This window comes from Geotrypetes seraphini, chromosome 8 (genome assembly GCF_902459505.1).
Source record: "Geotrypetes seraphini chromosome 8, aGeoSer1.1, whole genome shotgun sequence".
Classification (NCBI taxonomy): domain Eukaryota; kingdom Metazoa; phylum Chordata; class Amphibia; order Gymnophiona; family Dermophiidae; genus Geotrypetes; species Geotrypetes seraphini.
Window position 1 is genome coordinate 30,373,521 of NC_047091.1, and position 22,919 is coordinate 30,396,439.

Sequence of the window (22,919 nt, forward strand, 5' to 3'; positions counted from 1 at the left end):
TCCAGCCCCAAAGAACTCTTTTCAACCCAGCTAAAAGTAAACAGGCTGCAAAAGTTCACTTCCACAACTGTCTTCTGCTGCAAGACTGACAATATCCGACTATTCGTTGTGTCTGTTTTCACAATAAAATTCAAACAAAAACAATATTAAGAGTATTAGACTTAGGTACATGTCCTCTGGACATCTATTTCAACAAACAATAAATGAAACCAATAATCTCAAGGCTAAATTAACTCATTTTCAATTTTATGATACAGAAACCATTTGGATGCGCATGTTTAATTACAAACAAGTCTGAACATTTTTAATGTATAGAAAATAGAAAAAGAAATTGAAATAGCACACAAAGATCCATATATTTCCCCCACTCTAATATAAGAAAAACATAAATATATACACAAATTAAATTAAAACTTTTAGATTTAGAAGATCTTGCACAGATTTGAATAATTAACCTGTTTTCGTGCAGTTCTGCCAAAGAGAAAAAAAAGTTAAAAATCAGAAAACAAGTACTGTTAGGATCATAAGAGAACTCATTTTGAAAAAACATTTAAGAATAAAAATAGCTGTAGTATCTGATAAATAGGAAAGCTTCAAAAACACACCATCACAAAAGGGGCACAGAATCACTAATTGCAGTGTAAACCTGTGACACAATATTAGCTTTTTATTACACCAATGCCTCACAGTATGTGGGTACCAACATGTAAATGAGGTGCTCCTACAGTCACCTGGTTTCCCAAATTTCTACATTTGCTTCCAATACTATATAGCCAGCTTGCTTACTACATCTGACCTGACTACAAACAAGGATGTGGTAATAAAGTTTCCACCTCCAGCACCATTACATCAGTGCTGATTTTCCACCAGTATTTCAGGTGCACATCTTTCTTCAGAATCATTTCTGGTCCAAAAACAGTTTCTATGCAACTTGTGCAGACAGAACAATTTTAAATAAAGGTACATTTGCCACCTATAATACCTGTAATAATAATAATGTACTGACTTGGCAAACATTAAAGTTCCCCAATGTTGCACTGGAAACACGTCTTGAGAGAAACTTTTGGTCTATACTAATGTTTGCCCTTTTTTCCTGATGCAGCAGCTCTTGGCGAAACAAGGCTCTTGTTGAAGAAGGGTGATCTTGGATGTTGATTTTGGACTATTTTTCACTATCTTGTGGACTACTACAGCTTCCCTTTGGTGGGGTTTACTTGCTTCCTGTAACGGCAGCTTGCTTATACAACAAATGAACATTGGAAGTTAGCGTGCTAAAAGCTAAGTACAATTTTTGAATTCTACAACTACATCCAGTTCACCATTGTTGTCTCTGCCTTCGAGTTAGGAGCACAGGTTTTTCTCAAATTTTATGTTGAGTTTTTTTTACTGTGCTCCCCCAAATGTAAGAGGAGACGATGATTATCAGACTTTAAGCCTGTTTGGCTGTACAGAATCCGGCTCGGACTTGATATCCTGCTGGAAGGTCTGAGGCTCGTTTTGTTAATAAATGTGAGTATCCAGTTTTCCAGTGCAACACAGGGGAACTTTAATGTTTGCCAAGTCAGTACATGCTAAGAGTATGGGAAAAAAAACACCTCAAAATCTCTTAAACCTGCAAGCAAATTTGTAATCACAAAGCGCTGATTCTGCAGGGCTTCACCCTCTCCTCTAAACAAGGATTTTACTCACCAAATGCCCAGGTCAGGGCTGCCTTAATAGTATTGAATGGCAGGTCAAGTTTGATATATGTAGAGAATAATGACATAAGTCACATTTTCACCATCTATCTCAGGGTATAGATTCTCTTATGCTGAACAAGGGCTATGTTCCAGATATGCAAGATATTCCTCTCCCCACCCCAAGGGAGCAACTCTGAACTAAAATAAATATCCCATTGTCCATCTTTAGTTAAAAGATGTTAAGAAAAGGTATTTGTACCTTGAATCCATCCAGTGGGTTCCTAGCTTCCTAACCCCCTTTTACAAAAAACCAGCAGCGCAGGTTGGCACGGTAAATGCTCCAACGCCCAAAGGAATTGAATGGGTGTCAGAGCATTTGCTGTGTGGCTTTATAAAAGGAGGCCTAAATGTTCTGCTGTCTTCCCCATCAGTAATCCTAAACTATTATTTTCACAAAGTCAGCTTATTCCCTAAAATAACTCAATTATTTTAACATCACTGCAGGAGTAGAGTTGAGCTGTATTACAGGATAAAGTTGCTGAACACAAATAAATCATCAGTGCCGGGGCAGTTAATTTATAAAACGGGCAACAGAAGGCCAAAATACACCAATATTCACCAGTTTTTCATGGATAAAATGGTGTGGTAACCATGTTAGTCCACTTTTAAAGGTCATACACAGAAATAAACCAAAACAAAGGTGACACCTTTTTTATTAGACTAACTTATTTTTTGACTCGCTTTGGAAGACAATGCATTTTTTGGGTCAGAAATTAAAGAAAAGATGACAAATATTAGACTATATAAGTGAAAATATTTTGGTATTTGTCTTTTGCTTAGTTCTGTCCCAAAGAAGGTATTGCTTTTGAAAACTAAAGAATATATTAAAAGTAAATCCAAGAGAAAAGGCAGCATTTTATCTTCTTTTGTTTTTGCTGTTGTTGGGGGTAATGAGGGTTGTTTTTATTTAAAAAAAAAATCAAAATTTTTTAGGATGGTAGTTTAAAAGTCCTGAGTTGGCATTTCTATTTCTAGAAAGAGAAGAGTTTAACAGTTCATATTTTTCGGGCTGACCTATGGTACAAAACCAAACCCTTATACTACAGCTCTGTTTTTAATATTTTTTAATCTAATGACCAATGTTCAGTGCTGACAAGATTAAATATAACTTGTTGAAAGAGAAGACAAATAACCACAGATTAACCTCTCCACAAACTAAAACTATGTAAGATCAGCAACAGAGGAACAATTTTAAGGCAATACAAGGCAGCTCCCTACTGTTGTCTTCCAAATTCAAGTTGAAAATCTTTAAAAGAAAGCATATACAACAGGTTTCAAGTCCCCTTCCCAAATAAGGTGTTAACTTTCAGTTCTTTCATCCACACCTTCATCATCCTCTTCCTCGCCCGGCTTTTTGTCCACCTCAGAAGTGTCCGATGACTCATGCAAAACCACGTACTCCCGGCTGCTAAAGCCAAACTTCAGCACATCCTTCTCTTTCAGTTCATAGTAGCGCTGGGGCTCAATCCGCTGGTTATTCAGGTAAGTGCCATTACCAGACCCTAGGTCGATGATGTACGGCTTTACTCGCCGGCCAGTGGTGCCGTCTGCACGGTTGTACTCAGCAAGTCTCAAGAAAGAAACAAAATTAACACCACACAGTTTGCAAATTGAGAATTTTAAGTTTATATTTTCTACATTTTTACGTCATTTTCTAGTTACACCCTGCATTTCTGAAGCATTATGACTGGTTTGGTTTGGTAATTTTTTCTTGGCAAAATTTTAGTCTTGTATGTATGTTACTCTCTAAGTGGTTACTTTGGTCTCCACATCACTTCATGAATTTATTTTCATTTAGGGCTCCTTTTACTAAGGTGCGTTAGGGCCTGAACGCGCGGAATAGCGCGCGCTAGACCTTAATGCCAACATTGAGCTGACGTTATTCTAGGAGTGTACTGCGCGGTTTGGCGCACAGTAATTTTGTGCATGCGCTAAAAACACTAGTGCACCCTAGTAAAAGGAGCCCTTAATTTTGACTTATATCCCGTCCTCCCAGCAAGCTCAGGGCAGGTTACTTGAGAACATACATAATTTCAATAATCAGAGGACAGTCTGTCTAGGACCCATAGGGGGGGTATATAAAGTTCACTGTGTTTGATTCAAGTACTTCAAACAAGTTATAAACCAATAAGAGGTAATTCTCAAAGGATACCCAAAAGGTTTAAACATCCACAAGAATCTTTTCAGCGCGCTGAATGCTCTGCGCTGCTCCGATGATCGAGTGTCAGAGCAGCGGAGAGCATGCAGCGCACCGGCCGGCCACTAAAAACCTTTTGTGCAGTTTTGCAAAAGGGGAAGGGGGGGGTTAGCGTGCATTATCCCAGGGTTTCACCCCTCCTCTAAACAAGGATTTTACTCACCAAATGCCCAGTCAGGGCATTCTGTATTGGCAATCATGCATGTAACTACCATTAATACTAAGTTAACCACCTAATTGTAGGTGTAAGCACTTACACTAGCTCAAACATTGGTGTAAATGTTCATACCTAATTGCTGTCAGTTAAGCACATGACTGTTAGCATTCTATAACCTGTGTGTATAAATGCTAGCCACACCCCTGTTCTGCTTGTGCCCCTCCCAGGTCAATGCCCCTTGTGCGTACAATTTGTAGGATGCCAACTAAGGGTAACTGCTAAGTAGAGCCAATTAGCATCAACTTGATACTAAGAAACACAAGGCCATGCATTCGGGCTGCAAACTCCCAAGGCAACGGTACAGTTTAGGTGACGAACTTTTGTGCACAAAAAAGGAGCAAGACTTGGGTGTGATTGTATGCGATGATCTTAAGGGGGCCAAACAGGTTAAAAAGGTGATGGCAAAAGCTAGAAGGATGCTTGAGTGCATAGGGAGAGGAATGGCCAGTAGGAAAAAGGAGGTCTCGATGCCCCTGTATGACTCTGGTGAGACCTCATTTAGAATTGTGTGTGCACCTTCAAAAAAGATATAAACAGGATGGAGTCGGTTTAGAGGAAGGCTCTAAAATGGTGTGTGGTCTTCGTCAAAAGGTGTAAAGGATCAGACTTAAAGATCTCAATATGTATACTTCGGAGGAAAGGCAGGAGAGGGGAGATATGATAGAGACGTTTAAATACTTACTTGGCATAAATGCGCATGAATCAAGTCTCCTTCATTTGAAAGGAAGCTCCAGAATGAGAGGGAATAAGATGAAGTTAAGAGGCGAAAGACTCAGAAGTAATCTAAGGAAATACTTTTTTACAGAAGGGATGGTATATGGATGGTATAGTCTCCTGGTAGAAGTGGTAGAAAGCTTGGGATAGGCATGTCGGATCTCTTAGGGAGAGGAGAATATGGTGGATGCTGCAGATAGGCATGCTGGATAGGCCAATTTTTTACTTTATATATTATTATAAATTTTATCTGTTGCCCCTCCTATTGTTTTTTCCTTAAACGTTTTTAAGTTAATATTGATTGTAACCCATTAATAATTTTCCCTCTGCTTTGATATTATATGTATAAGTTAAACTATGTATAGAAATGTTTGTATTTGTTATTTTAATTTGATATGACTATTGTTTGTCTGATTTGTTGCCCATATTTGATTATTTATGAAATTGTACATCGCCTAGAAATTGTGATAGGCGATTAATCAAATTATATAATAAACTTGGAAACTTGGCCTTTATCTGCTGTCATGCTTCTATGTTTCTAACTGGTCAACACCTATTAGCAAGTAATGAATTTACACTATTTTATAACTTGTATGTGTAACTTTGTGCAATAAGGGTAAGATTGTACACGTATATTTATAGAATTAGGAAGCCAATGTGGAAAGTTCATTCTGGTCTGAACACCAGCACCACTCTATTAAAATTTGTAGATTTAGGTAACAGGGATTCTCCGTAGACAAATAAAGGAAAGTAGTCACACTTGCTGGGCGATGTTCTGGATGAAACCAGAACACAGCAATTTCCTCTACTCAAAGGAGCTGTTTCATTTTGGGCCCCTGAGTATGCATGAATCTTCCTTTAGCAGTGAAAGATGCTCCAGCTCCCTGCAGTCTATACCTATGGTGCTGTAGAACAGTTGTCTGATTTGTTGTATCTCTGAAATACTTCCGGATATACCTAACTACTCTTGGCTTACTAATGTAATTTGAAAATTTTTTTTCTGTAACATCGCTGTCTGTGTACAGTCTCTTCCTCTGTAACAGTCTCTTCCTCTGTAAACCGCTCTGAACTGCTTGTGGTATTGCGGTATACAAAAATAAAGTTGTTATTATTATTATTATCTTTAGCTTTGTCCCCTGTACAAGGAACATCTGTCCTGTGACTACAGAGATACTCAGCCCCAAAGTGTATAACCACACCACTCAGCATGATTCATTAGCAATTGCTGAAGTACAAGAAGCTATTTCAAAGGCATCATTACCTGGTTTTGAGAAGATGAAAGGCACGTCTTTGAACAGCAATATGAAGCTATGTGAGCTGTTTCTGAGCGAACTTTGAAGGAGGAGAGAATACTTTATAAATTCTATTTGTATATTATTTAAAATATATTTTGGAGAAACTCCTGAGTATATGCCCAACTCTTTATTTTTCTAATAAACCCATCTTTGAACCTAAGAAATGATTACACTTTTCGGTAAGATACAATAGAACTTTTAACTCTATATGGGCTTATCAAGCAGCAAAACTTTGGAAAACATTACCAACTAATATTAACCAGCAATCTAATTTTAAGTGTTTCAAAAAGACCTATTTCAAGAATTTGTTATTATTAATTCCTAAAATTGTATTACTACCTAATAATTTTTATCACCATAATTATTTAATCAAACTGCTGTGAACTTCATGGAAGTATTGGCGGTATATAAATAAAGATGGCATTGTATTGATAGGTATGATGATAAACTCAAATTCTCATGGTGGGCATACCACACTGGGAAACCTTTCTTGCCCACTGTATCTAAGATCTTGTGGTCTTTACCTGAAGGAGGGCTGCCAATAGGTCTAGCAGTTTCAGACCTCCAAATGGTTGCCTCAGAGATCAATAACAAGGGGGAAGGGAGGGGAAAACTGACTGATGATAGCTGGGAGCTGCACTCGCTTTACTTCAATTTCAAATGCTTAGAAATTGCTTGGGCGAGAAAAAGGCATCCTGCAGATATTGAGATGGAGGTCTTTGAAGACCTGGTGAACAAGGATTCCTTAGATTCTACTGCAACTTGTTGCATTATGAAATCCACAATAGCTTTTCATCAATCTCTTCAGTGCCCAAATCCAAAGCTTTGGAAACCATCATCAGGAATTTAGGGTAGTTTTTCCTCCTTTAGAGGCTCCTCAAAAAGAGGAATCTGAACTTGAGACAAGATGACCCCTCTTTAGGTTCAGAAGTGTAATGGCTCATTACACGATACCGTAGCTTCATCTGGGTTGTGGATCTCAGAGGCAAGGTCCAGCAAATCTCTTTGGGTGGGGAAAGGGGATAGCTGATACCCCAAAATATGTCTCACTAATCTGAAGGGCCTAAATCTCCATACAGCACCTCTCCAAGCCTTGGAGAATCACTGTGCTGTCTCCGAGGGCCCTTTGCACCATACGGAACAAAGCACTCTGACTCTTATCCCAGGATAGCACTCTAGGGGTGGTCAAGTCTGTTTCTCAGGAGATCCCCACCCAGATTGGACTGTTTGGAAAGTGGGGAGGGGATCTGCTGGGATCTTGCCCTCCTTAACTCTACATCCCTCTTACTTTTAGATTTTCCATCCTTCAACACTTGCATTTTTTTTTTTTTGGCCCAATGGGGAAAGGGATTCTTTGTACAGCTTCAGCTCCACCCTCAGAGCTGGAATGGAAGTGGATGGAGCTGGCATACAGTAGAGTTCTCTCAAATTCGCTGCTACTGCCTGAGGAGGAGGAAAAGCAGCCACACATATTCAAGGGCCTGGAAGGAAAAAGTTTCTTTGTGCTAGGAAAAATCATCATTTTCCATCATCATCATGGAGAACATTAATATTCATGCAGACACTTCATAGATTATATACAGTATGACGTATGGCAGTGCTCTTCACTACATGGTAACCAGATGTCCTTAGGTTTCAGTCTTCCCTTTCACATCAAATTCATTAGACATACCAAAAGTTAACACTCACCGATACTGTAACACAGCATGTTGTTTGGAGCATGACGGATGATCGATGGGGATATCAGCAATTCTTCGCTGCCTGCCTAGGAGATAAGCACTTTGCCTATGGATGTACATAACTGGCAGACTCTCATCATTCTTAAAGGGATATAGACGCCATCGCTTCTTTGGAATGCGAGCTTCTGGGGGTTCAGTATATTTGATCACTACCCCTCGAAAAGTGTTTGTGTCTTCTAACAGAGCACCGGACAGTTCAAAGTTTGGGAGCTCTTTATTGACTGTGGTGGTGGTGGTAGTAGCGATGGAAGCAGCCGAGGCTTCAAATTCCCGATTGTCACCATTGCTATTTGTCTCGTTTCTCTGCCGTTTCTCCCGTCTCCTTTCATTATAAAACTCCCTGTCTTCCTGTTGCTGCTGCAGATTGCGAGCCTCCCGGTCCCTGCTTCTCTCTTGACCCCCGTGCCTTTGGCTAGGGTGCCTTTCCCTGTTCGATTCCTCTCTATGCCGGTCTCGTCTGTGCTCTTGTTCAGACCCGTTCCTGTGCTGTCGTTCCTCATGTTTTATATATGAATACTCTTCTCTTTCCTGTAAAAATATAAAAGTTTACAATTTGCAGAACTTCAATGTTAGCAAGCAACATGCAAGATTATTAAGCTTTCCCTACTCTGATTTCATAAGGGCTACAATATCTTCGATTCCTGATTTGTTTTCATAGCATTTCCTGGCTTGTAAAATCCATATGCACATGCAAGAAACCTCAAATATGTGTACTGTACATCTCTTGCTTGTATCCCCACCATCAGAATGATGTTTATTTTTAAATCCTGTTATCAGATTCAAATACTCACCTGCTTTACTCTGACCACCATGGGAGGAGGACTTCTACTTCTGCTTTCACTTAGGTTCCTTTCATTTCTAGAAGACTTGTGTCTTTTCACAGACTTGTTCTTTCTTTTTGTTGGCGATCTAAAACAAACAAAAACAAAGCAACAGCAAAAAGTATTTCCAAACCTTTTCAGTCATCTTAAGCTTTTCTCTGTATGTAATCCAATTTTCAGCTTTGTGGTGTCAACATGCCCATGAGGTTTGGTAGATACCAAGAAAAAGCTGTCAAAGATGCTGTCCTGTGTGAACTTGTGCAACTTCAAAAGTACCTGTATATAGCATGTAGACGACTTTGGTAGTTCCACAATTTCTTCAGTTTTTTTTCTGGTTTTAAAACAGAATGACAACCAGTGAACAGGTTCATAAAACACAAATGCCATTCTGAATCCCAGCATCCTGTCTCAAACAATGGTCAAGCCACTTAGATGTATAATGCAGATCTACTGTATATAGAATCCCTTCCAGTAACCCGACATCTTATAGGCCAATAATTAATTTGCTCGTATTTCAAAAACTTTGTCCACATTTTTCCGAAACCCAAGATTCTATTCACTTTGAGCACAGTATCTGTCAACAAATTCCATAGTTTAATTGTGACAAAACCGGAGGAGGGAGGGAGAATACTTGCATAGATTTTAAATCTGTCACCAATTTCATGGAGCGTACAATTGCTCTAGTATTCTTTGAAAGCTTAAATAACTTTCTCAACATTAACCTGTTCCAAGCCACTCCAAATTTTTTAACTGATAACACATCCCCCTCATTTAACCTGCTAAATTATTCTTCTGTTTGACCAATAAAATCTATGGCAACCTACTGAGATTTTTTGAAAATGACTACCACAACCTTTCAGCTACCAAACAGATTTAAACTAAACGTGCCATGATTCTTGGTATTTAATTTATTGTTGCCATTATTATTTTTTTTAAGTTCAATAATTGCTGTATGAATGAATCTTTAAAAAGAACGTCACACAACAATAAATACAACGTTTAGCTCAATCTGCTACATAGGAGGGTTGATTCATAAGTCAAAATGCACCAATACTGGAAATCTAATATACGTTTGAAAATGTGTGACAATATTGCCCCCAGATGAGAGATGAGGGCAGCGTTCTCTGGTAGGGGAGAAGCAAAATATATGAAATCATTGTTTTATTATGGTATAAGTGCAAACTATTTCTGTGAATATCCTTCAAAGTAGTCTCCCGGGTTGTCTTATTTGTCATCCAGTTCATGAGGGACATTGTGAATGCACAGTATTACAATTCATTTCTGTAGTACTACCTGTTAGAGAGTTACGCGGGGACAAAAATCCCACCCATCCCCACCGGTCCCCGTCAGGATCCTCTCCGTCCCCACCAGGATCCTCTCCGACCCCGCCAGGATCCTCTCCGACCCCGCCAGGATCCTCTCCGTCCCCGCCAGGATCCTCTCCGTCCCCGCCAGGATCCTCTCCGTCCCCACCCATCCCCGCCCGTCCCCATAAAAAGCAGCAATTATTTCTGATAGGATCATCAATTCCACAGTTTCTTTTGTGTTTGCGCTGCTGTTTTCCTTGTGGAATCTCTTTTGTGGAACCCTTTTTTTGTTTTCTGTTCAGGTAATTAACTTATAAACCCCTCTTTTATTAAGGCTGACGTGTGCATTATATTAAATGGACGAACCCTGCTTCCAAAGCCTTCCATCCCCATGGAAGTCCCGTTGGCTAGAGGGGGGTCCCCGTGGGCCAGAGGGGGGTCCCGTGATCCCCGTTCCCGTGCAGACCTCTACTACCTGTGTCATGAAGTATGGGAGAAATGTCCAGTACTGTTACACAATGCCAGAATCCTACATGACAATGCTTTGAAGGATGTTAACAGTTAAACATACTCTCAAGCTGATTGTGTGCTTGAAACAGCTAACATTTATTACCTGTTTGTTAATAAAAGAATGATTTAAAATGTATTTTTTATTTTTTGCTTCTTCCCTACCAGAGATCACTGCACTCATCTCTCATCTGGTGGCAACATTAAGGACTCCTTTTACAAAGGCGCGCTAAAATGCCACGTGCGCTAGCCGCTACCGCCTCCTTTGGAGCAGGCGGTAGATTTTTGGCTGGTGCGCTAATCCGGTGCATGCGGTAAAACCCATAGCGCACCTTCGTAAAAGGAGCCCTAAGAAGTACATGTCGCACACTTTCAAATGTATACATTAGATTTCCAATGTTGGCACATTTGAAAGAAAAAAAAATAGTTGGTGGCTTATGAATCAAATCTCATATAAATACCATGAAGTATGCATGGAAACATAGAATATAGAGCAAACTAAATTCTGTTATTTGCTTTACGAAATATTAGTAACAGATCCCACACATTATTAAAGAGATCCAAAGAACCCCTATGTTCTGCCATAATGAAGACCACCAAAACTGAAACAGATACGCTCATGAATTTTCCAGTTATGAACTATGGTTGCTATCTGTGTTCCCGCTAAGCTGCGCTGGCGTGCGCTGGCGCACAAAATATTACATCGCAGCGCACAAGTTTCTCGTCACAGCGCACACACGCGTCGCAAAGGTAAGGGGAGGCTGGGGGAGGAATTGGACGTCGGGGTGGGGGTGCGAGGGTTCACGGAAGTTTCGCCCCCCACATTTCGCCCCCAGCAATTCGCCCCTCACATTTCGCCCCCCACATTTCGCCCCCAGGTATGTTTCGCCCCCGGTGGTGTGGCTGCCGCCGTCTCATCTGCTCAGCGTGGTTGGAGTCCTTCCCCTCCCTGGGCGGCCCGGCTGTGTGGGAGGGGGGATTGGGGTTTGGTTTCCGACCCTGGCGGCCGCGTCGCTGTCTTCCCCTCCCTGGGCGGCCCGGCTGTGTGGGAGGGGGGATTGGGGTTTCCGACCCTGGGCGGCCCGGCTGTGTGGGAGGGGGGATTGGGGTTTCCGACCCTGGCGGCCGCGTCGCTGTCTTCCCCTCCCTGGGCGGCCCGGCTGTGTGGGAGGGGGGATTGGGGTTTCCGACCCTGGGCGGCCCGGCTGTGTGGGAGGGGGGATTGGGGTTTCCGACCCTGGCCCGGCTGTGTGGGAGGGGGGATTGGGGTTTCCGACCCTGGCCCGGCTGTGTGGGAGGGGGGATTGGGGTTTCCGACCCTGGCGGCCGCGTCGCTGTCTTCCCCTCCCTGGGCAGGCCCGGCTGTGTGGGAGGGGGGATTGGGGTTTCCGACCCTGGCGGCCGCGTCGCTGTCTTCCCCTCCCTGGGCGGCCCGGCTGTGTGGGAGGGGGGATTGGGGTTTCCGACCCTGGCGGCCGCGTCGCTGTCTTCCCCTCCCTGGGCGGCCCGGCTGTGTGGGAGGGGGGATTGGGGTTTCCGACCCTGGCGGCCGCGTCGCTGTCTCCCAGCCGCCCTGCTCCGGCCCCGGGCAGGGCGCGATGCACTGGAGAGCCGGGGAGCCAGAGAGAGAGTTGGGGGAGGCAGAGAGCAGGTTGATTTCAGGGCTGCAGGGCTCAGGGGCGAAATGTGCGGGGGCGAAATGTGTGGGGGCAAAACATCCGGGGGGCGAAATGTGTGGGGGCGAAATGTGGGGGGCGAAATGTGAGGGGCGAATTGCTGGGGGCGAAATGTGGGGGGCGAACCTTCCGGATCCCGGGTGCGAGCAGGGAGGGGGGCGATCGGAAGAGGCGTACGGCAGATGGCAGGGCGGCGAGAGGAGAGTCGGGTGGGGGGGGGGGGGGAGTAACACCGGAAGAGAGCGGCAAATCCGGGCAAGGCAAGACTTGCAGAGGCGTACCTAGGGGGTGCGGGGGGTCGATCCCGACGGTCCGCTCAGCTCGCCAACAAGGAGAGGCAGCCGGACTCGCGTACGCTCCGACCGCCTCTTCTTGCAAGAAGCCGGGTCTTATTCAATCAGGAGCTGCTTTGACATGCAGCTCCTGATTGGATAAGGCCCGACTTCGTTCAGGAAGAGGCGGTCAGAGCAGACGCGAGTGATTTCCTGCACTAGGCACCACATGAAGTCACCCACCGTACCACTCGATTCGGGTAAGCGCAGGTATCGGTGGGTGGCTTATTTGCGGGGGTGCCTTATTTTATATTTTTGTCTAAAAAGGGGGGGCTGTCTTATTTGATGGCCCTGCCTTATCATCGGGGAAACACGGTACTACTACTAGTAAATTAGTAATGCGCTACAAAACTGAGGCCGCACGAGCGCCATTGTTTATCTATACATGCATGAAGCAAGTTCTTTTCAAGTTTCGATCGTTTGAAGCGTGTGCATAAACTTTCTTTTGCGATCTTCCATAGATTCAGTCAAATAATTTTTACATCCATTCGAAAATGTCGAAGCGTAAAGAGAATGAAGAGTTTGGTAGCAGCACAAAGAAAAAGCGCAGCCAATTTAAGAAGGAATGGCTGACCGAGTTTTTGGTTGACACCACGTTGCCGCACGCGAGTGGACGGAAAACAGTGGCGATGAAAGAAATATTCGAATATAGCGACACGGACAACGCATTAATTTGCTCCCTATGCCGAAAAGCAGGTGTTAACGGAGAATGGAGCACAGGGAAGACTTGGTCTGAGTGGAAAATTGATTATTTAAAGCGTCATCTGAATCATAATTCTCATTTAGAAGCGGTTCAAAAGCTTCACAATCAAAGCCGAGGTTTTCTAATGAATTTCTTGAAAGAAACTCCCGATAGTCGGAACAACAGAATCGAATACATTTTAATTGATAATATATTGCTAGCGGTAAAGTTGAATTCGTCCATGCTATCCGTCCAGGAAATTCACAATCACATGGCTAAATACGTAAAAATACCTGATAGCTGGAGAAGCAAAAACTATGCTTTCGAGTTCCTTGACTGCATAAATGCCATTGTTAAACGGGAAACATTTACAGAAATCCGGAGGTCTCCTTTTCATACCCTAATAATTGATGAAAGTACTGATATTTCTGTTTCGAAAATGCTCATAATATACATTAAATTTAGAAGAAGTGGCAGCAACATTCATGAGACAGTTTTTGCTGGCATCAAACATCTAACTGCTTGTGACAGCACAGCTATAGTTGATGCTATAAAGCAGTTTTATAGTGAGAACGATTTAGATTTCAGTCGTATGGTCATGTTCACGTCCGATGGAGCATCAGTCATGCTTGGGAAGCATAATGGTGTAGCTGCAAAGTTATGTCAATCAGTTCCTCATCTTCTAGAGCAACACTGTGTAGCTCACCGCGAAGATCTAGGCATAGACGATGCATGGAAAACGATCCCATTCATGAAAGAGATCGAAACTCTAATACGCACCGTGTATACGATTTTCAGTAGATCGAGCGTACGAAAAGCCAAACTGGAGGATATTGCTAATGCTGCAGACTCAGATGTCATTTCATTTAAAGCTATACATGATGTTAGGTGGCTGTCTCGGCACTTTGCTGTAAGTGCAGTGGTTAGAAATTATGACATCCTGTTAGAATATTGTCAAGAACAGGTGGAAGAAGACAATGATCCCGTGCACAAATACTGCCTGACTAAATTGAGTAATCTGGAATTTAAAGTTGCGCTATTTATTCTCTGCGATGTTCTTGAGGAGCTTGGATCACTGTGTAAGCTTCTTCAGAAGAGTTGTTTGGCACCTTTGGATGCATTCCAGTTCACTAAAGCCAAATTAAGGAAACTCAGATCTCAATATCTGGGAGAAAAACCACATTTCAATGAAAATGTTGAAACTCTCATTTCATCTTGTAATTCTGTAATTAAAACAGATCATATTCTTACATTTATTACACAAACTTGTGATCATATGGACAAAAGATTTCCTGACAATGAATTAGAGGACTGGCGTGTTTTCGACAAAGACTGTATCTCAAATCCGTCCAACTTAGAGGAATTTACATTTGGAAACGAACAATTTTCACGATTATCTAACCGTTATTTTCTGTTAATGAACAAAGATGATGAACATTGTTTCAAAAGGCAGCTTATTTCAGAATATTCGGAGTTCAAATATATTATTGCTGAAAAAGTAAAAGCAGGAGCTATACAAACGCTTCAGGAAATGTACAATTTTGCTCAGCAGCATAAACAGTTCAGTGGACTAAATGCTCTATTAGACGTGTGTGGCACCTTTCAGGCTTCAAGTGCCGATTGTGAGAGAGGATTTAGCTTGATGAATGCTATAAAGACAAAGACTCGTAATAAGTTAAGAGTAGAACATTTGGAATGCCTAATTAGAATCAAACTTTATTTAGCCACAGGAAATAATGTAAACATAGACAGTGTTTACAATTTTTGGAAATCAGAAAAAGGCAGAAGAGAACAATCTTAATAAAGAATTTTGGAGCCTAAAAGCCTATGGAGAACTTCCAGAACATGCTAAAATCAATGAAACGGACACATTTGGCCCCGGTGATGACGATGAAATCCAGTTTGATGATATTGGGGATGATGATGAAGATATTGATGATATCTAACTTGAGTGAAGAATTGATTCCATTCCAGTTTCACAACAATTATTCTACAACATATTGAGTGAACTCTTCTCACTGAAGGCAAACTTTGTGCCCAATAAAATGGTTTTCAATATTTTGTTTTAATGTATTTATACTTTTGTGTAGAAGCTGGAATTGATAGATTGTCTAGAAATTGAAAGCATCAAACGTATTGTCTTCTGGACTGTTTTTAATTTACAGTTTACACATATGGATGTAACAGACATAACTACATTTGTTGTAAAACATTTATTAAGATATCATTTCATCCCTACAATTTCTGTAGACTGTTTTAAAATAAATTTGAGTTTTTCTGGTAAAAAAAAAAAAAAAAAATAAAGAATTTTGTACTTTCAAGAATTAATGCGTTGTTTTGTGTTCTTAAAAATATTATTTAACGTTATTTAATTTAGCGTGTAGGCCTAAAATTCCTTTGAATACCTCGTGCTCATGTATCAGCAACTTTGACAACATATTTATTTGGCTCATAACTTGCTGGCGCCCGATATTTTTAGCTCACAGTGAAAAAAGTTTGCTCACAACACCCGCCCGCTTAGAGGGAACACTGGTCTATTGCAACTACTACGAGAATATCAAAACGATTTCTAAATATTGGGCAGATATAGCATTAGGTAAACAAGCAGGTCTCAGGATGATAGAGAAACTTTAAGGGTTGGTTATTTGTAAAATTCTATTCCCAAACCTCATTGCAAATGATAAGAACATAAGAGCTACATACTGGGACAGAATGTAGGTTCATCAAGCCCAATATCCTCTTTACAATTGTGGCCACAAGCACCTGGCAAGATCCCAAGGAGTAAAACAGATTTTATGCTGCTCATCCTAGGAATAAGCAGCGGAATTCCCCCAAGTCCATCTTAAAAACGGCTCATGGACATTTAAGGGACAAGAAAAATGCATATGTTCCTAAGTGCCAACGCAAGATTAAAGTATGAAGAATATAGTGATGTTGTACATAATTGACTGTTTCCAGAAACATTTAAGGCAGTGGTCTCAAACTCAAACCCTTTGCAGGGCCACATTTTGGATTTGTAGGTACTTGGTGGGCCTCAGAAAAAAATAGTTAATGTTTTATTAAAGAAATGACCATTTTGGATGAGGTAAAACTCTTTATAGTTTATAAATCTTTTCTTTTGGCCAAGTCTTAATAATAATATTGTAATTTATAGCTAAAGAGACACACGATCAAGAAACTGTTTTATTTTACTTTTGTGATTATGCTAAACATACCAAGGGCCTCAAAATAGTACCTGGCGGGCCACATGTAGCCCCCGGGCCACGAGTTTGAGACCACTGATTTAAGGTATGTAATCCTGTGTAAACATAGGGGTCCTTTTATCAAGCTGCGGTAGGGGCTTAACGCGCGTAATACCGCACGTTAAACCGCCTGCCGTGCTAGCCGCTAGCGCCTGCATTGATCAGGCGTTAGTTTTTTAGCCGCCCGCAGGGGTTAGCACGTGATGAAATGTCCGACGCGCTAACCCCGCTAGTGCGGCTTGATAAAAGGAGCCCATAGTATACATTTATAAAAGTGTAAATGAGCATATATGGCACCCCAGCCAAACAACCGGGAGGTCAACAATCACAGTGGAATCCATCTGAATCAGTATTTAACATCCATTGCAGATGCCGGTGAAAACCGTTCTGAAATGACCCCACAGCTATTAGTGGCGGAATAGAAGATTCCAATAAAGATGAAAATAATGAAATCAATATCGCTTACTCTTAAACCCCCTTCTTCCTACTATTAGCTAGGCACTACAGTGCAGACCCAAATAACCCTTCCATGCTGAACCACTCGTAAACTTACACATCCCCCTTCGTATTTGTGGGGGTTAGAGGCAAAGCTGGCCTGCAAATACAAAAAAATTATGAACTTTAGGGCTGACTCTGACCCACCCCTACCTCCCGCCTGATGGTCTAGTGGTGAAGCAGGGCAGGAGCGATCTTCCTAGGCTCCTGCCCTGTGCAGAGCCGGGAACAAAAATGGCTGCCCTGAGTTCTTGTGAGACCACAGGAACTCACAGAAGCCATTTTTGCACAGGGCAGGAACGGAGTAAGATCGCTCCTGCCCCACTTCACTGCTAGACCACCAAGTTTTAAAAAGTATATAAGTGGAGAGGTCTGAGAGATGGGGGTGGGTCATCCCGACAAAAGCCACAAATAACCAAAATCGCGAGTTGTCAATTCCTGGTCTATGTCAACCAGAAAATAGAAATCGCTTAAACTGCTACTCCCGTCTCCCAAAGGGGTTAAATACAAATGCATATTCAAGACGCTCTTCACGTATCTTAGCACCAAGACCTGGAACAACCTCCAGACTGACATCAGGATGGAAACATTCTACAACAGAGTTCCAAAAAAATTAAGAACTCTCTTCTCTAAAATCATACACACCGTAGACAACTAACTCAAAATATCTAATATCACTAAATCCCACCCTCTACTCAAGGGCTATACCAGTACAATCAAAGAACCTCCGTTCTGTCATCTCTATTACCCTATTCTTAATTCTGTCCTCCTCAGACTACTATAATATACTTGGAACCATTTGCCATCCTATATTAGAGCAGAAACACAATTAGATAAATTCAAAAGTTCACTCAAAAGTTTCCTTTTTAACGACGCATTCGAAAGCTGAAGTTAGAGACACATTTTAGATTGGTAAAATTAATTAATTTCTTCACAGTTATAACCAGCCTTTTTTAGGCTACCATTCAAACCTACCTATTTATTGTTTCATTTCTATTACATTTGTCATTCTCTCCTCCTTCCTCGTTGTTCCTGTTAGTGACTGTCTTGTTTTAGTCTGGTATGATTTGTTTTTACCCTCATTCTTTTATATATAAATTTCTTAGAAATGTTTATAAGCGTTTTATCAACTGTTAAATAAAACTTGGAAACTATTCATTCTGTAATTCAAAATATTGCAAGTCATCTTGAACCTGTTTAGGCATAGCGCAACTCAGAAATACCAGATTAGAATTTTCCTCCCCCCTCCCTCATGTTTTGTCATATCATATCTGTTTGATACTTAATCTCCTTCACCCTCTCCTCTCTTCCCTTTCCCCTTCCCTCCCACCTCCACTCTCCCCTCTTTTTCTCTCCTCTTCCTCTCTTAGTCGCCTTGAGCCCATATAGGTATGAGCGACGCACAAATAGAAGATTAGATTAGATGTTGTTAGACTCCTTTTATGCCTGAAGCTTTGCAAAAGACTACTTTTCTCACAGGGCGGTTTCCACAAGTTGGAAATGACGCAAACAGGATTCTTCTGCATTTTTGTTTCAAATCCACAACTTTTTATCATAGAAGTGGGCAACATGCTTACCGAGGTCACGCTGACCCTTGCAGACATGCTCTCTCCTATTGGAAATATGTCATTTACAGAAACAATCACATGATTTTCTATAACTAGGAGCTCATCAATATTTGCCCTGGAAGAAAAAAATGTTAGTGTGACTTTTAGGTTATTTTCAGGGCCTTGTTGTGTTATATGGCTCCATCTTGGTTCCAGAACATTAAACCAAAATATTTTGTTCTATGAAGGAAAAATATGGTGGGTCAGATACGAAATTGTCGTGAAAGGGGCATGTTTAGAAAATTAGTTAAGACGCACTTAATTGTAGATGCCTTTCTCTAGCCAATAATGTTCCCTCTCTGGCAGGGTTGATGAACAATTCATGATTTTTATTGTGCAAAACTATTGTATTATTTTGTAGTCCTGATTTCTGAGGACTGATTGTATGTTTATTTTATTATGTTTTTGTTTTAAATTATTTTTGCAGGGGGAGGTCAAATTGTGGAATTCATTTGTTGGTCAATTATGAAAATGTCATGACAAGAGTAATTTCAGAAAACTATTAAAAACGCGGTTATTTGTTAATGCATTTTTCTAGGAACTGATCTTTGCGGTTGTTCTTTTGATGGGCACTTTATGTGATTTTCTGATGATTATATGTTAATGTTTGTTTATTTGTTTTATTGAATTATGTAAGTAACGATATGTAGACCGCTTAGGTTTAAAATAAATAAATACATGTACTCTGCGCACTGTGCTGGGTCAATTATTCAGCTACATATTAGTGTCTTTAAAGTTTTCACTAAAACTGTGATGGGATCCAAGATGGCTGCGGTCCAATTTTGCTGAGAGTCTAGCGTCGGCGAGCTCGCTACGATTAATATTTCCTGCAAACCTTACTGTTCGACAATGCCCAAGCGGAGAGGAAGGAGTTCGGCTGGGGCCGCGTGGAGCTCCGGTGCCTCCGTTTCGGGGACTGTGGAGGAGCTCTTTCGGCGCATGCAGGAAACCCTTCGGCAGCCGGTGACTTGCCCGCTGGAGACGCCCCAGATGAGCGAGACTGAGGCGTTCTCTTTGGGCCTGGAGACTACCTTGAGTCCCGACATGAGGGCACCGTTCCCAAATCATCGAGTTGCCAGCTCCCCGCGAGTGGGGGAGCTCTCGGAGGAGGAAACTCACTCTGCCTTGGAGGCCGGAGACAACGTTGAGGGGAGCTTGGAGCCAGACTCCCTGCAATCTCAGGAGAACCTTGGCACAGAAACCGAGGAATCAACAGCTTCTGGGGACGGTCGAAACCAGGGAAGTGATCATGGGAGAAGAACGACTGGTGAGGAAAGCAAACGTTTGCAGAAGCCCCGAGAGGTAACACTTGACTCTATCTAGGATCTGGTAGCCAGTCTACCTAATTTAATAAATCCTTAATTTCAACAACTAGAAGAGAAAATAAATGTTCATTCCATTGATATTAAAAATTTGAAACAGGAAGTAAAATAATTTAAAGAAGGTATTGGAGATATTAATCAGGAGATAATAAAGCTTAAACAAGTTCAAGAGACTGTAATTAAAGATAACACTAATCGTAGAAGGAAGTTTGAATTTTTGGAAAACTTTTCCTGTAGCAACAATTTAAGATTGGTGAACTTCTCTAGGGTTCAGATGGTAACTCCTAGGGAAATGTTGAAAAAATATATGATAGAAATTTTGGGAATATCAGAGGAGATGATACCTCCATTTACTCAAGTTTATTATCTCCCAAATAATCAACAGAAACAAAAACAACAAGAAATTTTACAGGGGAAAAATTTGAATGTATCTAACCTATTGGAAATGTCTGACAAGGAATTGATTACACCTGGAACTTTATTATTAACAGTTGCTTTAGCGCCAGACAAAAATAGGTTATTAAGACTTTTCTTCCAAAACAAACAATTTCACGGGATGAAAATACAAATGTATCCAGACTTGGCGAGAGAGTCCCAGAGGCGTCGCAGAAAATTTTTACTTTTAAAACCTGGAGTCTTAGCCTTAGGGGCAACGTTTTATCTTCATCACCCATACAAATGTATAGTGAATTATTCTTCTCAAAAATATGGTGTTTTTTTTAACCTTTTCAGTTGACAACTTTTCTATTGCTATCATGCTTGGAAAAAGAAAAAGATAAGAGCTAAATTAAGCCCTAGATTGATTATTTACAGGGAAACCTACCTCAGCTTAATTGGTAGCCCTATACTTTCTTAATATATTGCCTATTAATCTTGCATTAGTTATATTTTGGATCTAATGAGGACTTGAGCTGAAATTTAAGCATAATTGTTTCTTCTTTTGATTATGTTTCTTAAATTGATGTAATTAATTATTGGCTTGGATTTTGCTTTCTGTACAAGTTTTATGCTTGATATGTATTGTAAAATGATAAATAAATGAAAAAAAAATTTTTTTCACTAAAATTGTCTCTAAAACATAGTCGCTATTCTGCCTAATCCAATTATCCCCCTCAACCTTATTTTTAGGCACCGCCTGGGCTCGATAACTTTTGCTATAAATGCCATCTGTTCCTTATAATGACTGGGATAGCTGTGCAGATGATAACCCGAAACTGGAAGAATTATGATTGTCTAAATTTGCCTTTCTGGTGGGCTAATCTGTGCTCCTGCTATAGACATGAAAAAATGAATGCAGATAGTTTGGGGCACAGTAATTTTTTTAATTAGTTTGGGGGTCCGTTGGCATTTTATGTTACTTTAGTATAGCAGGTTTATAAGTCCATTTTTGTTTCTTTTCATACACATCCAAGGACAAGGGGGAATGGATATCTCTGCCCTAATTGGACATTAGAGTATTTACACTTGGGGTGGGTAGGATATTATTAATTTGATTAGGGTAAGATTGAGGAACTCTATGGGCTGGATTCAGTAGCCTGCCCGATCAGGTCCCGATCCTGGCAGGCTACTGAATCCTGGCAGACGATAGGAGCAGCGATCTTTTTTTTTTAACTTTTGACTTCGGGGAAAAGCTGCCACCTCCACTGACCCCAACCTGCATGACTCCTAAAAGCTGGTCCCACTCTTGCCAGCTGCCGCCCTCACAAAAAGATAAATGGAGCGCGTGGTTTTTAACCCGCGGGTTAAAACCATGGGCTCGCTGGGCGGGGAAGGGCAGAACGTCGATGTGGCAGGGGAAGATCGAGGCAGAGCAGGGTGGCATGAGGGTGAGCAGCAGAGATAGCAGGGCAGCATTCGGGGTGAGCAGGCAGGAGAGACTCCAGGGCAGTGAGCAGGGCTTCCAAGTCGGAAAGACGTTTTCGACTGGTCCCCAGCAGTCGCTTCTTCAGGTGATCGGCCAGCCCAATCGGATCGGAAATTTGGTGTAGAGAATCAGGTCGCTGTCGAATTTGCATGCGTTTCATCTCATTTGCATGCAAGGATTCCAAGCGGATCGCAGGAGAGGTAAGTGAATCAGGTCAGAGGGAAATGTGATAGTTAAGTGGTTGCAAAACGATCGGTTTGCTTCGTGAATCTAGCCCGAGGTTGCTGTGTTTTATGGAATAAAAGAGCAACAAAAAAAGAAATCCAACCGAATCTGCAGAAAACCCACCGAAACAGGAAAACCAAACAAAAACTGCAGATTGAGGGGTATAGATAGGTATAGACCATTGCTCAGGCAATGGGCCTGATGGGCCGCCGCGGGAGCGGACTGCTGAACAGGATGGACCTAGGGTCTGCCTCAGCGGAGGCAACTTCTTATGTTCTTACAATGTACACGATGCTGGCAAGAATTTATTGCACCAAAGTTAAAATGCAGTAATAAAAAAACTTTTTTACCAACCAAGGTTTTTTACTACTGCATTTTAACTTTGGTACAACCTTGGTTGGTAAAAAGGTTTTTTATTACTGCATTTTAACTTTGGTACAATAAATTCTTGCCTGCATCGTGTACATTGTCTGCAGTTTTTGTTTGGTTTTCCTGTTTTATTGAATAATCACTGAATGGCTGGGAGAAAATGATTTGAATGCACTTATATATTCACGTTTTGCACTATTGAAGTGTAAGAATCACTAAAGGCTTTAAAAACGTCCAATGCCGAAGTGCCGGGGCCCTTTCCCTTCTCTTCAGCGCTTGTCCTCGGGGAAGGGGGGGGAGGGTAAAGCCGGGGCCTGTACCTGCCGCCGCCGCTGCTCCTCCTCCTGCGGGGCTCCGGGGACTCGGGGCCGCTGAGCCTCTCCACCTTGACGGCTACCCTGGGCGGCGACTCCGACGCCCGCGGCCGCCGCTTCTTCTTCTTCGCCTTCCGTTCCGCTTTCAGCTCCTTCATGGCCGGGCGGCGGCCTCGGACGCGGACAGGAAGCGGGAGGGCGACAAGGCGCGTGCGCGCGCCTCTTCCGGCGCCGGAAGCGCGGCGTCATTCCGCT

The 22,919-nt window shown here is 41.8% G+C and overlaps 1 protein-coding gene across 1 annotated transcript; it reads right to left on the minus strand.

Moving 5' to 3' along the window:
• Positions 1-224: 224 nt before the first annotated feature.
• SNIP1 (Smad nuclear interacting protein 1) lies at positions 225-22,892 on the minus strand. The gene is made up of 4 exons (XM_033953685.1): positions 22,671-22,892; positions 8,693-8,810; positions 7,852-8,429; positions 225-3,309 (listed from the first exon to the last, which is right to left on the minus strand). Exons 1-4 carry the CDS (start codon positions 22,820-22,822, stop codon positions 3,039-3,041), a joined length of 1,119 nt encoding a protein of 372 aa, XP_033809576.1. The 5' UTR covers positions 22,823-22,892; the 3' UTR covers positions 225-3,038.
• Between the last annotated feature and the right edge of the window lie 27 nt (positions 22,893-22,919).

What these genes read in the sequence shown, in the direction of transcription:
- SNIP1 (XM_033953685.1), bottom strand. Translation starts at nt 22,822, where the DNA reads ATGAAGGAGCTGAAAGCGGAACGGAAGGCGAAGAAGAAGAAGCGGCGG. An exon ending in AGGAGCAGCGGCGGCGGCAG is followed by an intron (nt 8,811 to 22,670) that starts GTACAGGCCCCG and finishes TGTTTGTTTTAG; the next exon opens with ATCGCCAACAAAAAGAAAGA. An exon ending in CATGCTGTGTTACAGTATCG is followed by an intron (nt 3,310 to 7,851) that starts GTGAGTGTTAAC and finishes TTCTTTCTTGAG; the next exon opens with ACTTGCTGAGTACAACCGTG.